This window comes from Elephantulus edwardii, unplaced genomic scaffold (assembly GCF_000299155.1).
Source record: "Elephantulus edwardii isolate Elephantulus edwardi_28Jun2011 unplaced genomic scaffold, EleEdw1.0 scaffold00033, whole genome shotgun sequence".
Classification (NCBI taxonomy): Eukaryota; Metazoa; Chordata; class Mammalia; order Macroscelidea; family Macroscelididae; genus Elephantulus; species Elephantulus edwardii.
In genome coordinates, this window is record NW_006399783.1 from 12,253,059 (window position 1) to 12,266,882 (window position 13,824).

General features: G+C 46.4%; 1 protein-coding gene across 1 annotated transcript in view; it reads right to left on the bottom strand.

The window, feature by feature from the left end:
• The window catches only part of STK10 (serine/threonine kinase 10), a 173,091-nt gene that overhangs the window by 91,916 nt on the left and 67,351 nt on the right, over positions 1-13,824 (bottom strand). The window contains exon 3 of the mRNA XM_006884349.1: positions 387-435. Coding sequence (XP_006884411.1) covers positions 387-435 — 49 coding nt within the window. The remainder of the gene's footprint in view (positions 1-386; positions 436-13,824) is intronic.

The following is a 13,824-nucleotide window of genomic DNA, read 5'->3' on the forward strand; positions in this document are numbered from 1 at the left end:
TCCCTCAGTTGCTTCTTTTTATCCCTAATAGTGCTGAGGAGTTGGGCAAGTGAAGCCTCCACCTATTGTATGGTCTGTGGGTGAATGGGCAGTTCACTGGCACAATAAGAGAAGTGTTACTCATTCAACAAAACTCACTGCCAGTGAGCCAGTTCCCACTCATAGCAACCCTCTGGACAAAGAAGAAAAGCCCAAGAACATTTCTTTCTAAGGCTGTTCTGCTCTCTCCCCGCCCCTCTGTACTTCCCCAGGAACAATGCAAGGTGGGGCTCAAAGAGGCTCTGTCAGTTACTGCAGTGGGTCCCAGAAGGAATGTCCAGGTCTTAGGCAAAGAGCTAAGGGCAATCCCCCTCCCTCCATCATGCACGTCACCCAGGATGGCTCACCCAGCATGATGGCGTCCACGGCTCCCCCAGGACAGAACTCGATCATGATCTGTGGAAAACACAAAGCAAAGAGATGAGCAGGGTGAAGCAGATGCCTTCTATCAACTATACAATCAAAAATCGATCTTTTTGAAGAGAGGAGTGAACTGGGGGAGGAGGGTAGGGGAAAAAGTGTAACAACGAATGAATGGAAATCCAAAATCTCTGTAAATGTTCATTAAAATTAATAAAATAAAATTTTTTAAAAATCGATCAAACAAGCAACCAAGATACATTTGTTATAATGGGTGACGAATGCAAAAGTTGGAAACAAGGAAGAAGAGTTTGTAGTTAGGAAACATGAACTTGGTGACAGAAATGAGGCTGGGGAGAGAATGTTAGAATTCTGTATAGTCAATGGTTTATTCCTTGTAAATACCTTTTATCAGAAACACAAATGACAAGTATACACATGGACCTCACCTGATGGCTTACACAGAAATCAGACTGTTTACATCTGTGGGGAAAATTGTTGGAGAAGCTTAATATCAGCTGTGAAAACTAGGCCAAGGTGCTGATTGTGAATCAGATCAGCAACTACTCATATGAAAGTTCAAAGTGAAGCTAAAGAAAAGAAAATCAAATCCATGAGAACTGAAGTTCAACCTTGAGTCTATCCCTCCTAAATTTAAAGATCATTTCAGGAATAGGTTTGAGGCCTTAAATATTAATGAGCACAGATCAGATGAGCTATGGAAGGATATCAAGAATATCATCCAGGAAGAAGGCAAAGGTCACTAGATCACTGAGAAGCCAAGCAAAGGAATGAGTCAAGATATGAAGGAACTAAACAGAAGATTTTAAAGGGCACTACAGGAAGACAAGGGAATGTATTATAATGAAATGTGCATAAAGCTGGGGTTGAAAAATCAAAAGGGACAAACATACTCAACATTTCTTAAACTGAAGAACAAATTCAAGCCTCAAGGTGTAATACTTAAGGATGCTGTGGGCAGAATCCTAAATGACCCAGGAAGCATCAAAAGATGGAAAGAGTATATCAAGTCACAATACCAGAATGAATAATATATAATAATACGTAAGAATATGTCATGAAACAACATATGAGCAAGAACACATGGTGATGAAGGGGAGAGGAAATTCAAGCTGCTCTGAAGGAAATGGCAAAAGAGAAGGCCTCAGGAATTGACGGCATACCAATTGACATATTTCAACAAACAGATGCTACCTGGACACTCTCACCAAGTTACGCCAAGAAATCTGGAGGATAACCACCTGGCCAACTGACTGGAAAAGATCCATGTTTCTTCCCATTCCAAAAAAATGTGACTCATGAGTTGTTGTTAAGTGCCATCGAGTTGTAGACAACTCATAGAGACCCTATGAACGAAAGACTTGAACATTTGTATCATTTTCATCGTTTCTCCAAGTTCATAGAGTTTCCAGAGGCAAGCTATTTAGGAAGTGGATGCCACTCCTGCTTCCAAGCTTGTTTTAATCGGGAAGCTCCACCAAACACTGTCCACCATGGGTAACCATTATCGCATCGGATTCATCAGTGTCACAGTGGGAGTGTAGAAATTATCAAACATCATTAATATCACATGCAAGCAAGATTCAGGTGAAAATTATCCAAAACTAACTGGAGCAGCACATCAACAGAAAACTACCAGATGTGCAGGCTGGGTTTAGAAGAGGACATGGTACTAAGGACATTATAGCCAATGTTAGATGAATCTTAGTTGAAAGCAGAGAGTACCAGAGGATTATCTATCTGTGTTTCATTGACCATGAGAAGGCATCTAACTGTATGGATCATAATGAACTGTGGCTGACTCTGAGAAGAATGAGAATACCAGAACACTAGATTGTGCTTACGTAAAACCTGTATTTGGACCAGGACAAACAGAGCCTACCCTATAGGAAACTCTGATACCCAGGTATTGTGTAGGACTTTCACTCCTGAAAAAAAGAAACCCCAAACTTCCCTGGAAACGTGCAGCTTTAGAGAGCAGCCTCTCATGCTGGTTTGTGTGTTCCTTCTCGTCCCAGCCTGCACGCGGCCCCTCTCCTGCCAGGTATCCACATCTGATGGTGCACTGCTAAGACCCCAGGGGAAGCCTTCATGCACACACAGAACCCAGTCCCTGCCTCCTGCCTTTCTCCACCGCCCCAAGCAGTTGCCCTCATGAAATCAGAGCATCAGAGTCTGCATTTTTGTCCAACATCCTGAACTTACAGATGAAGAAACTGAGGCCAAGAAAAGAGATGAGGGTGGCCACAGCCATGCAGATTGTTATTGGCAGGTCCTGGACTAAAAGGCCAATCTCTAACGCCCAGGTCGTTCATTCATTCATTCATTCTTTCAGCACCCACCAAGTAACCAGGTCCAGGTTCTCAAAGGGCTCCCGCCCGAGTGTAGGATACAGAGAGGGACACAAAATAAACTGTGCTCACGTACTAACACGGCTCTTCCTGCTCACTTGACCCTCTTCACTCTTTTCTTGTTTCAAGTAGGGGTGCAGGGAAAGGGGAACAGTATCGATCCCGGCTTGTTGTAAAGTCCCTTCCACTAAGCTCAGGAGGCAGAGGCACTACATCCACTTGACATTCCAGAGGCCCATTCTCTCTCTCTAAACAGGAAAGATAACCTCAGCAATGACCCTACTGGGCTGAAGCCAGCTCTCCAGCCAGACGAAGGAGTGGCCTCCATGTTTCGAAGAGGCCTCCAGCTGGCGGTTGACCTTCTAAAGGCTTCCTGGCAATGTAATGAGAAGATGTGGTGAGTTGTATGGCTTTGGAACCAGGCACAGTTGGCCCCAGTCCCAGCTCCATGCTTACTCATTGTGTGGCCTGGGTAAGTCAGTGTAAGCCTCAGTTTTCTCAGCTCCAAAATGGGACTGCTGGTAACGGTGAAGGACAGTTGCTCTTAGATGGGTCCCAGCCAGTGAGCTGTATTTAGGGACAAGTCAATGTCTAGATGCAAGAGACCACTGGAGGTTCAACAGGGAGCTTTGGTTGGGCCAGGGAAGCTAGGAGTACTAGAGGGCCAAGACAGTTCTCTCCCCGCTGTCCTGTCCCCCTCTGTGGGGTGCTAAGTGCTGTGACAGAGAGCTGCTTCTCGGAACTCACTTACACACAGCATTCCATCAGTAAGGGGGGACTCAGGCCCTGGGCTTCTATGGTCTCTCCAGTCCTGACTGGGAAATTGAACACCAGATTGACCTCAACTTCTCTACAACTTCTCTGTAACAAAGTAGAGACCTCCCTGTTACACTAGAACAAAAATCAGCAGAGATCCCTAATGCCTGGCTGCTCAATCATTCCATCACTCATTTAGTCTTTTAATCAACCACCAACCAACCAGGCTTTATCCCCAGGTGTTAGTGAAGGGGACAGAGGCTACAGGGACACAGTACTGAGTGCTCAAAGCACAGCACGGTACAGCACAGCATCTACACTCAAATGATTCTCAACTCCACAAGAGAGGTGAGAATCCCAGAGCCTCAAGAACACAGGCCCAAGAGGCAATGGTGGGTCAGCGATGACTGTGGCTTACTGTGCCATTGCCCTTGAGCTCAGTGGCTCAGTTTTTGTTTGTATATTTTTGTTTGGCTGTTCAAGACATAGTGAAAACTATCTCTCCTCCTGTGCTGTTATTATGTGTCATAGAGCACGAACTGACTCATAGCTGACCCTCCAATGGGTTTTCAATGCCGTAAATCACACGGAAGATTGCTCATCCTTCTCCTGTGGAGTAGCTAGTGGATTTGAACCATCTGCCTTTGGATTGGCAGCACAGTTCCTTACTTCTAGGCTACCAGAGCTCCCTAGGCCTTCGCCTGGTATTCAGAAAAGGGCAAATACGGACAAATATTTGCATGCAATTTTGTAGAATTTCTGGCATGTCCTGAAGTTACATCCCCAAAGTCAGCAAAATCCTTGCTTACTTACTAATACCCGTCAATGAGGCTTTGGGAAATGATTAACCCTTTCTGTAAAGAGGAGAGAGAGCATTATTCACCTCCCAGAGTTACAGTCACAACAGGCTAGCCTGATAGACAGTGGACAGAAAACAAGTTATACTGGAAAATGAAAAAGCTGTACATGTAGTTTCAAACAAAGCCTAGCTCTGCCACATTAAATGACTGTGTGACTTCGAGTAAGCCACTGAGGTATCAGTTTAAAAGTTGGCTTTTCTGGCCATTTCACTGGCCCCCGCTGGTCTCCAGCTGCCTTAACTGCAGATACATGGTCTTGTAAATCATCAGCAGTGGGGTTAGGATAAAAGAGAGTACACTGTAGAGGTGAGGTTTTGATGAGAGTGAGATTGAGTGAGATCCCACAACACTGGTGGTGGACAGATTGGCAAGATGACTTAAGGAGAAGCTGACTTATAACTGCTCTGAGGCAAACTTTGCTGGATGACTGAGGAAACCAGAGGCTTCTTGAATCTGTGTTGTTGAACTGACACCAGGCCTTTTACTAATTAAGGAATTCTGTTTTGCTGTTAATCTGACTCGAAACTACTGGACTACACCTGGACTTGAATTGTGCAGTATTCTTTGCCTCTCCCACTCCCCGACCTATTCCCAACCTATTTTCTCAATAAATCCCATTCTTTGTGTCACAACTGTGAGTAAAGTCTGTGAGTCAACAATCAATACAATACCGGACCCAATGATTGGTGGAAATAGGTGCCGGAGCATGGTGGTGGTGGTGGGGAGTGGCGTGTCTGACTTAGAAGTTATCTGCCTGCTGCTATGGATTTTATTGATGGGGGAAGTTCCCCTTTATGAAGTGGGCAGAAATCAGACTCAGCCACCCTCTCATTGCATCCACTTCCTAGGCAGCTACTTCACTCTCCCCAAGCCTCTATTTCCTCATCTGTAATACTGCACTACCTCCATCATCCAGGCAGTAAATTAGATTCCCAACGGGAAAGCAGTTGGTGGCCACATCAATTAACATGTGTTTATGAAATCTGTACAGATGAAACCACCAGGAAGCTTCACACTTTACCCTCTGTACTTAGACATCCCCCACAAAAAAGTACATCTACACAGAGATCTATCAACACGTTCTCAGCTGTTATGTAGAGTCACTGCGAGAAGTGGTCAAATCTAAGTGGTTTGGCATCTCTCAGGAAAGCGACCCTTGCACAACCTCCCTTACGCAAGGGCCCCACGAAGCACCCTCCTCGGAGCCAGCACTAGGCAAGTGCCAGCAAGCTGACAATTTGGTTCGCTTCCTCTTCTGCTGCTCAAGTGCCCCATGACCTCTGATGCTTCTCTTTTATTCTTTCCTGGCTGCTGGGAAGCACTCACTTCCCTTCGATAACTCATGGTGCTCCCCCCCATCACATTTCCGATGCTATAAATCTTAACGGGAGCTGATTTTCTCATCTTTCTCCCTCAGAGTGGCTGGTGGATTAGAACCATGGGCCTTTCAGTTAGTATTCTACTATGATACCAGAGTTCCTGGATACAAGGCTCCAAGTGAAAAAATTAACTCGCTATCAAGTTAATTTCAACTCATGATCTCTCACTAGACTTCCAAGATTGTAAATAGTTTAGAGGGACCTGTCCAACTTGCTCTCGTGAAGCAGCTGGTGGATTAAAACTGCTGATCTTTCTGTTATCAGAGCCACAATATGACCTTATACACCACCAGAGCCCCACCGTGGTCAACTGAACTCAATCCACTGCTGTCAGGTCGGAGCCGGCCCCTCACTCACCCTTCATCATATCTGCAGAGGTGGCACACGGCATTGGAAGAGATTGCCTAGCTTTCCCCCATGGAACTGCTGGTGGATTCAAACTGGCTTCCTTTAGGTTAACAGCACAACTTCCTATGACTATGTCACCATAAATTATTGTCACAGTGAAGAAAAGAAAGAATGAATGTATATGGGTGTGAATGAATGAATGGAGGAAAGAGAGGACCAGAGCGGTGATATGATCTCCTCAGGATCACACAGCAAGTGAGACTGCAGTAAGGCTCTGATCCTTTCTCTGCTCTGTGACAGTGGTTGAATCTAAACTGATGGGGGGGATCACGATAAAGTCAGCTTTCTAGCTTCCTTGGCGTCCAGACAGAGAAAAGAATCAGACATTAAGAAGACAGTAAAGTCCTTTATTAAAGACCCTCTGGGGTATATATGTATGGGCGGAGGCTGTGGTATTTCTGAGGTCCATGAGCTCTGGAACATGAAGTGGCCAGGTGTGCTGAGGGTGCACGTATCGTCCAGGGCAGAGAAGCAACATCTCCCCTACTTAGAATGTATCCAAGCTCAGATGGCAGAGTTCTTAACTTAGGTCCTGATGAACAGGACCCAGTCCGCACTGTCTTAGGTTCAAAAACCAATTCTGTCTATATGCGCCCTGGGTGCTGGATAAGACCTTCGCCTCTCTGAACTTTGGTTTCATCATCTCTCAAATGAGTCGGTGACATTTTACAAGGCGAGTTGAAATGTTATGTTAAAGATGTTCAAGTTCTAGGACAGATGGCGTCTCCACCTGCAGACCCTCTCAATGCCTGGGGAGGAAGCAGAGTCCAGGAACTGAAAATGCACTCTCAAGTCAGAATGCCTGGGTTCAGATTCTGGCCTCACCCTCAGCAGTAAGGGACTTTGGCAGAGGGTCTGTACCAGCTAAACCAGGGCACGCACCAGCACTGCAGCTGCACCGCTCAAGGCCGAGGCGACTCTCTCCCTCCCAGAAGCTGTCAGCGCTGGCTGCAACCTGGGGCTGCTCACTACACACACTTCCTTTGTGCTGTGCAAATGAAAACTATAGTCAATACGGTTTGGTAGCAATCCAGTAAGAAAAAAAGAATCTCTTTTCAACGTAGTGGACTCTTAGTGACATCCGTGTACAGTGTGCCTCGAGGCCCACCTTCTAAACAGCATGCAGGCAGCCGGTCCTATGTGTGCAGGTGTCTCCCTCATCTCCGCAGGAGGCAGGTAGGTGACCCAGGACAGCCTGAGCCTCCCTTCCAGGGCACAGAACATGAACTGAGAGCTTCCGCTGTCTGAAGCCTATGTTGAGCCCTTTAAACACACGGTGTCACAATCTCCTGTGAGGTACATACACTAAAAACCTCCTATACCTCATGGATTCATAGGATAATGTACCCCAGGCTCTTAATCCACTACCTGGATTAATAAATGCTCAATGGATGTTATGAATTACTGTGAGCATCAGGTGATACACTTATTTCCGTTTTACACATGGAGAAACCGAGGTGCAGACTGGTCACGATGACATGAATCATAAATGGTAGAGTTAAGACTGGACCTGGGACCTACTTAGTGCCAAGCCTTGACTCTCTTTATTATCAATGGAATGGTCTTGTTGAGTGCACACCCCTCTCCGTCATGTCTGAAGGAGGAAGAGGCAAAAACACTAGAGTCACAGCCGCCGGGTGGGTGGGAGAAAGGGCCCCTGACTCCAGCCTGCTTTGGGATGACTGGTTCTCACACTCCTAGTGAGTGAGCTTGCTCTGCAAGATAAGGAGGCCTGGATGCTGCAGCCCAGATAAGACCAGACTTGGGCCACCCACCGAGTTTAGACTTCAACTTTTACACAGGCAGCAGGGCCAAAGAGCAGGGGCAGGTCACCGCTGTCACATCCTGGCTATCTCTGAGACACACTCTGGACAGACATGAGGCAGGCTGGAGGGGAGGGAAAACCACCACCACAGGGACTGTGTAATGCTCTGGGCCAGAGTTCTCTTCCCCCTCTAACTTTCTCTGAGGCTAAAAAAAAAAGATGTACTATGTACACAGAAGATGTTCACATAACACATGCAGTTCTCACGGAACTAATACCAAACAAGGCACAGCCATGAGGCCTGGACCTGGTACATACCTGCAGCCTAGGAGCCTCCGTTTCCCCAGTGTTCAACATCTGGAAGGTCACTTCCAATGCTGACCTCTTAAGATTCAAGGAGACTAAAGTCACTTCATCATTGAAAAAGCAGTTTCTCTTTGTAAGAGTCCATTCACATCAGCCACTCCAAGTGACTGGGGCTCATAACACAATCAATAAAAGTCTTTGTTGAATGGATGAAGAATAAAGAAATAGGAATGAAATATTTCAATGGCTTTAGCATTTTTTTTTCTTTTTTAGAGCAGAAATCAGGGTAGAACAGCCAAAATGTAACTGACTTTGCTGACAGTTGGATTCCACAATCAAAACCTGCACAAACCCAAGCCAGTAGAGACACTACTGCTATTATGCTCCAGTAGCCTAGTGCTAAGGAGTTGTACAAAAGTGGCACCTCTGGGGGGTCAAATCTATTAAGTGCTACAATTGCTACCGTCTCTCTTGCACACATGGAAGAGGGTTGGAGGCTCCCAGGAAACAAGAAGGAAATTATTATAGTTGTATTAATGCAATAGCATTTCTGGCAGGAGCCAAAAGGACGCGGCACTCTCCCCAGCCAATCACACAAGTCCCTAGGTGGGGCTGGACTAACACCAAGTCTCATGACAGTGGGAGTCAATAAAAGCAGTGCCCCCTTCTTTTTTTTTTTTTTTTTTTTTTTTTTTTTCTTTTCTGCTGATAGTGTGCTGTAAGGTTTGACTTGACCCCTTTCCCTTTTCCTTCTAGGGGTCCTTGCCACTTTTCCTTTCTTCCTCATTTTAACTCTTGCTTAGCCTCCCTTTCATTAGTTAACCCTCTGTTTTCAATGGTCCCTTAATACATCATTTTCACTAAATTGCCTCTGTGTATGTGTATGTGTTGGTAGTTCACTTAACTACAGTCCTCTCAATGCACTCCCTCCTGGGAAGAGATAAAGAGAACTCTAGCTTTAGCACATTTCAAAACCCACCCACTGTTCCTCGGAGAAAGATGGGCAAACTCCTCCCATGCACCTTTCAGCCTCTGAAAAACAGCTAGTGCGTCTGATGTGCATCACTTCTGGCTCTGACTTGATGACACACATCAACCACAACAACAAGGGAGTTCTGCTGTCAAAGTCCATAGGGTGTCACAGTGCTACCCCAAAAGTGGCAGCCCCTGGAGGCTCGAATCCACCAGCAGCTCCAGGGTGCAGGATGCGCAAAAAGAGCCTCCAGAACCTAAGGGAGGGTCAGCTACGATTGATGGCTGTAAGTTTGAATTCTGATTGCACAGGGGTCATGTGCTAATCACTCCATAATACACTAATCTCTCTTTTACAGATAAGGAAACTGAGGTTTGGTGGATTAGATTTCATTGATTCTGACTCTAAGACACAAAGACAAGTTGGGCTGTGTGATCATGGCAGGCATCTTTCCCTTTCTGGGCCTGTTTCCTCCTGTGGGAGCAGAGTGAGTGTTTACTGAGTGCCCTAGACTTCCCTGCACTGGCAGCTACTATTCCCTGGACATGGCCTGGGCTCCCCTATTTCACCTGCCCTAAAACCCCATCAGCAACACAGAAGACAGGGGTTTCTTTTTACTCAACTAAGACTTGTGGAAGGAAGTTCCCAAGGTAGACACACACACACACACACACACAGGAACTCAACTAAAAAATGTCCCCTTATCAGCAGCCTGTCCCTATAGGTGGAGTCCCAGGACCTCTAGGCCAAACAATATTGGTTTCAGTGGCGCAGTCCCACACCCACCAGACCTCCCAGGAATACTGGACCTTGTTCCTCCATCCTAGCCCTACCCACTATGTTCAAGAAAACCTTAGAGAAGCAATTCTGGGCTCCACTTGAGTTCCCATGCACTGAGCTCCCCTGAAGGGGGGAAGAAAGTGTGACCTTGAGGAATCTAATTAGGGTAGGGGGCAAATCAGCCAAGGTAAAGGAGGGAAAACTACAGTACAGAATTGTTGTTACGTGCCATCAAGTCACCTTCAACTCATCCCTGCATATTCTATGGCCCCTTGCAACAATCCCTGAGGTGGAGAGGAACTACTTAGATCCCCATTTCACAGATAAGAAGACTGAGGTAGCTTCATGTATTCAAGTGTCTGCCCCATTCATAAGGCATCTCTGAGAAGGAAATGAAGCAATTCAAATTTATAGTGCTGAACATCCCATGGACTGTCAAAAGAACAGACAGGTATGTCTTAGAGAAGGTGCGGCCAGAGTGCCCCTTGGAGGCAGGGATGGTGAAGCTTAGTCTCACACACTGGGCCTATTGCTAAGAGAGGTTACTCCTTGGAGAAGGAAAGCATACTTGGAAAGGTGGAGGGACAGTAAAGCAGAGGAAGACCCTGGGTTATCACAGCAATGGGACTGAGTGTGCCAGAGATTGTGAGGATGGCACAGGATAGGACAGAGTTCAGATCTGTTCGTTCATAAGGTCACTATGGGTTTTACTCGACTAATAGCACTTAACAACACAACAACAATGCTCTCCCCAGTACTGTCCTGTCCAGAGGCCGGGAGCACAGGCTTCAAGGTCAAAGTCCCCTACAGCTTGAGCAACTTAGAGCAATATACCACACTTCCTCATCTGTCAAAATAATTCCTCCCCTGATGCTATCTTGGGATATTAAATGAGATGACATATGTAAAGACAATGTGCACAATGCCTGGAACATAAAAAGGCCTTGATAAGTGACAGTCACTGTCAGGACATCACCTTCACCACTATCACAGGAAATGTCAAGTTCAAGCTTGGGATCAGGTCAGGTGCCAAACGGACTTTCAGCCCTGGGGAAGAAACTCAGGCAGCACCATGCGTGCACACACTCTGATCCATGTGACCATCTGTGTGTCCATCCACCACAACCTCTGCCAGGCCTGGTGCTGGGTGCAGAGGTCAGTGAGCCAGGGCCATGAGCCCCATCCACAGGGAACTGAGCAGAGGGAGCTGGAGCTGGGGAAATAAGTCCTAAGACTAAAAGTGAGCAGGCCAAGAAGGAGAGACAGACACACTACAGCTGGAGGCCCTGCTGGCAAGGGACAATATTTCCAACTAAAATAACTAAAGGTTTCATAGAATGTGAATTGGCCTTCAAGGGACAAGTAGAATTTGAGACCAGGGAGAGTCTGAATGGAAGTGATGAGGCCAGGTGGGCACGGAAGGCAGAGAAAATGCTGGCACAAGCTTGTGTCTTCCCTGACTCATAACCTAGAGGACAGAACCTCTAAGGAATCCAAATACCCGAGTCAACTAAGAACAACAGTGTTTTGAATCTGCAGTAATATACACATCTGGGTTCCAATTCTAGCTCTGACACTAATGGTACATGTAGTCTTAGTTCTGGACCTCAGTTTGTTCATCAGTAAAACAGGGGTAACTGTATTACCTCCTTTCTGTTACTGTTGTTGTTATGTATCATTTGAGTTGAAGCAAACTCATAACTTACTTTCCAGCATATTTTCAGAGGCTGTAAATTGCATGGAAGGAGAATGCCCATCTTTCTCCCACTGAGCAGCTAGAAGTTTTGAGCCTCAAGCTTTTGGGTTAGCAGGGCAACTGCTTAGCTCTCATCTACCAGAGCTTTCTACCTATCTTTAAGTGAGTACAAGAGGTAAAGGGGGAGAGGGTAATACAGGAAAATCTATTGCTCAGCACATGACATTTGATTCGTACAGAGCCATGAGCGACGCCAAAAAGAAACAAAGACCAGATGCTGCTGGCAAGTCAACTCTGATGCACGGGGCCCCATGTGTTTCAGAGCAGAACTGCCACAGGACTTCTAATGGCTTTTAGACATGATCCTTTAGAAGTAGGTCACCAAGCCTTTCTTCCTAGTCTTCAGTCTTGAAGTTTCACTGAAACCTGTACACCACAGGTATCTGAAATCCCAGTGTCACAGCTTCCAACAATGCAGCAACACCCAAGCCCCAAGCCGCCTCAGTGTCACACAGACAGCTGGTGGCACTGAGGTGTCTGCTGTTAAGCACTGCCAATTTGATTTCTGCCTCACAGTGACCCTATGAACAACAGAAACACTTTTAATTCCTGGCCTCATGGGAACCTCACCCTGCCAACCTAAAGGTACGTGGTTCGAATCCACCAGGTGCTCTACGGGAGAAGGATGTGCAGCCTCCTCCCATGTGATTTACTGTATCTGAAAACCTGCTGGAGGGTCAGCATTGGGTGGGTTCCGACTCAACAGTACATAACCACACAGACACACGTAGGAGTTATCATGTTATCATGATAGACACGCAGAGGCTGAACAAGGGCTGAGATATGGAAAGTTTCATCTGTGACGCAGACACAGGGCCCTCTGGGAAATAAGGAGGAAGGAAGAAGAAGTCTAAGAATACAAGGAAACAGAAGGCAGCCCCACAGCCCCCGGGACCTCCCCCCGTGTCAGCACTTCCCACCGAGTGGAACCATCTGTCCCCATGAGGCTGTGGCGGGGAGTGTAAACCCGGGAGTCACCTGGGCAGGGACAGTATGAGGCACACAGCGAGCTCAGCAGTGGCGGCTGCTCTGCACTGCTCAGCGATGGCCGCTTGGGAATACAGGCCAGGGTGGTCGGAATCCAAAGTCTCCACCTGTCAGATTACAAGCTGGATGGACCCTGGAAACACCATGCCAAGTGGGATAAGTCAGTCGCAAAACGGCAACTATTCCATTACCACACTTACAGAGAATGTCGAGAATATGAAACAACCTTTTTTTTAAAAATTTTTTTTTTTTGCATACGCGTCCCTACATAAATAACACATCCATGGCAGGAGGCTAATATGTGAGGGGGCTATGTGGTTTTCACAGAAACAACAACAACAAAAAAAATCCAAACAAAACAAAAAGCCATACAACCTGTACGTGATCTGCATAGAATATCTGTGTAAAATAGAGACTAAAGTTTGGTAGTAGTTATCCAGGGGCAGAGGGAGGGGGCTAGGGATCTCACCGCTGAGGAGAAACTTGAACTTCCATAAAACTGATGGGAAAATGTGGAAAAGAATCATAGCGATGGTTACAAAACACAATACATGTAACCAACCTCACTGATGTAAAGGATGCTGAAAAGGCAAGTATTTTCTTGCACATAATTATACAATAAGAAGAAAAATAAAAGACCAGGCAAAAACCTAGATTCTGGAGTGAAAGAGACTAATTCACACATGTTCACACTAATTAAAAAAACAAAAACAAACAACAAACAACTGATAGGTGTAGCCTGTGAGCCTGGATGATGGGTTTGTGTGACAGCCCAGATGGCAAACACACCTGCCCTGTTAGCCTGCTGCCTGGCTGGGGGTGGAGAGGAGGCAGGCAGGTGTGGGTTCCTGCTAGCTGCGTGCTGAGGCGGTGGAGCTTCTAACCCTGACACACTGCTGCAGGGGGTTGGGGGGGGGTGATGGAGGGGGCAGTCAGCACCAGCAATATCCACTTGGGAAGCTGAGGCTTGGATTCATGAGGGGATATGTCCAGGGCCACCAGCAGGAGAAGGTGCACCTGCTGCTTGACTTTGTAGAAGAGGGGTAAAGATAGTGCAACAATGAATGAATGGAAACCCAAAAT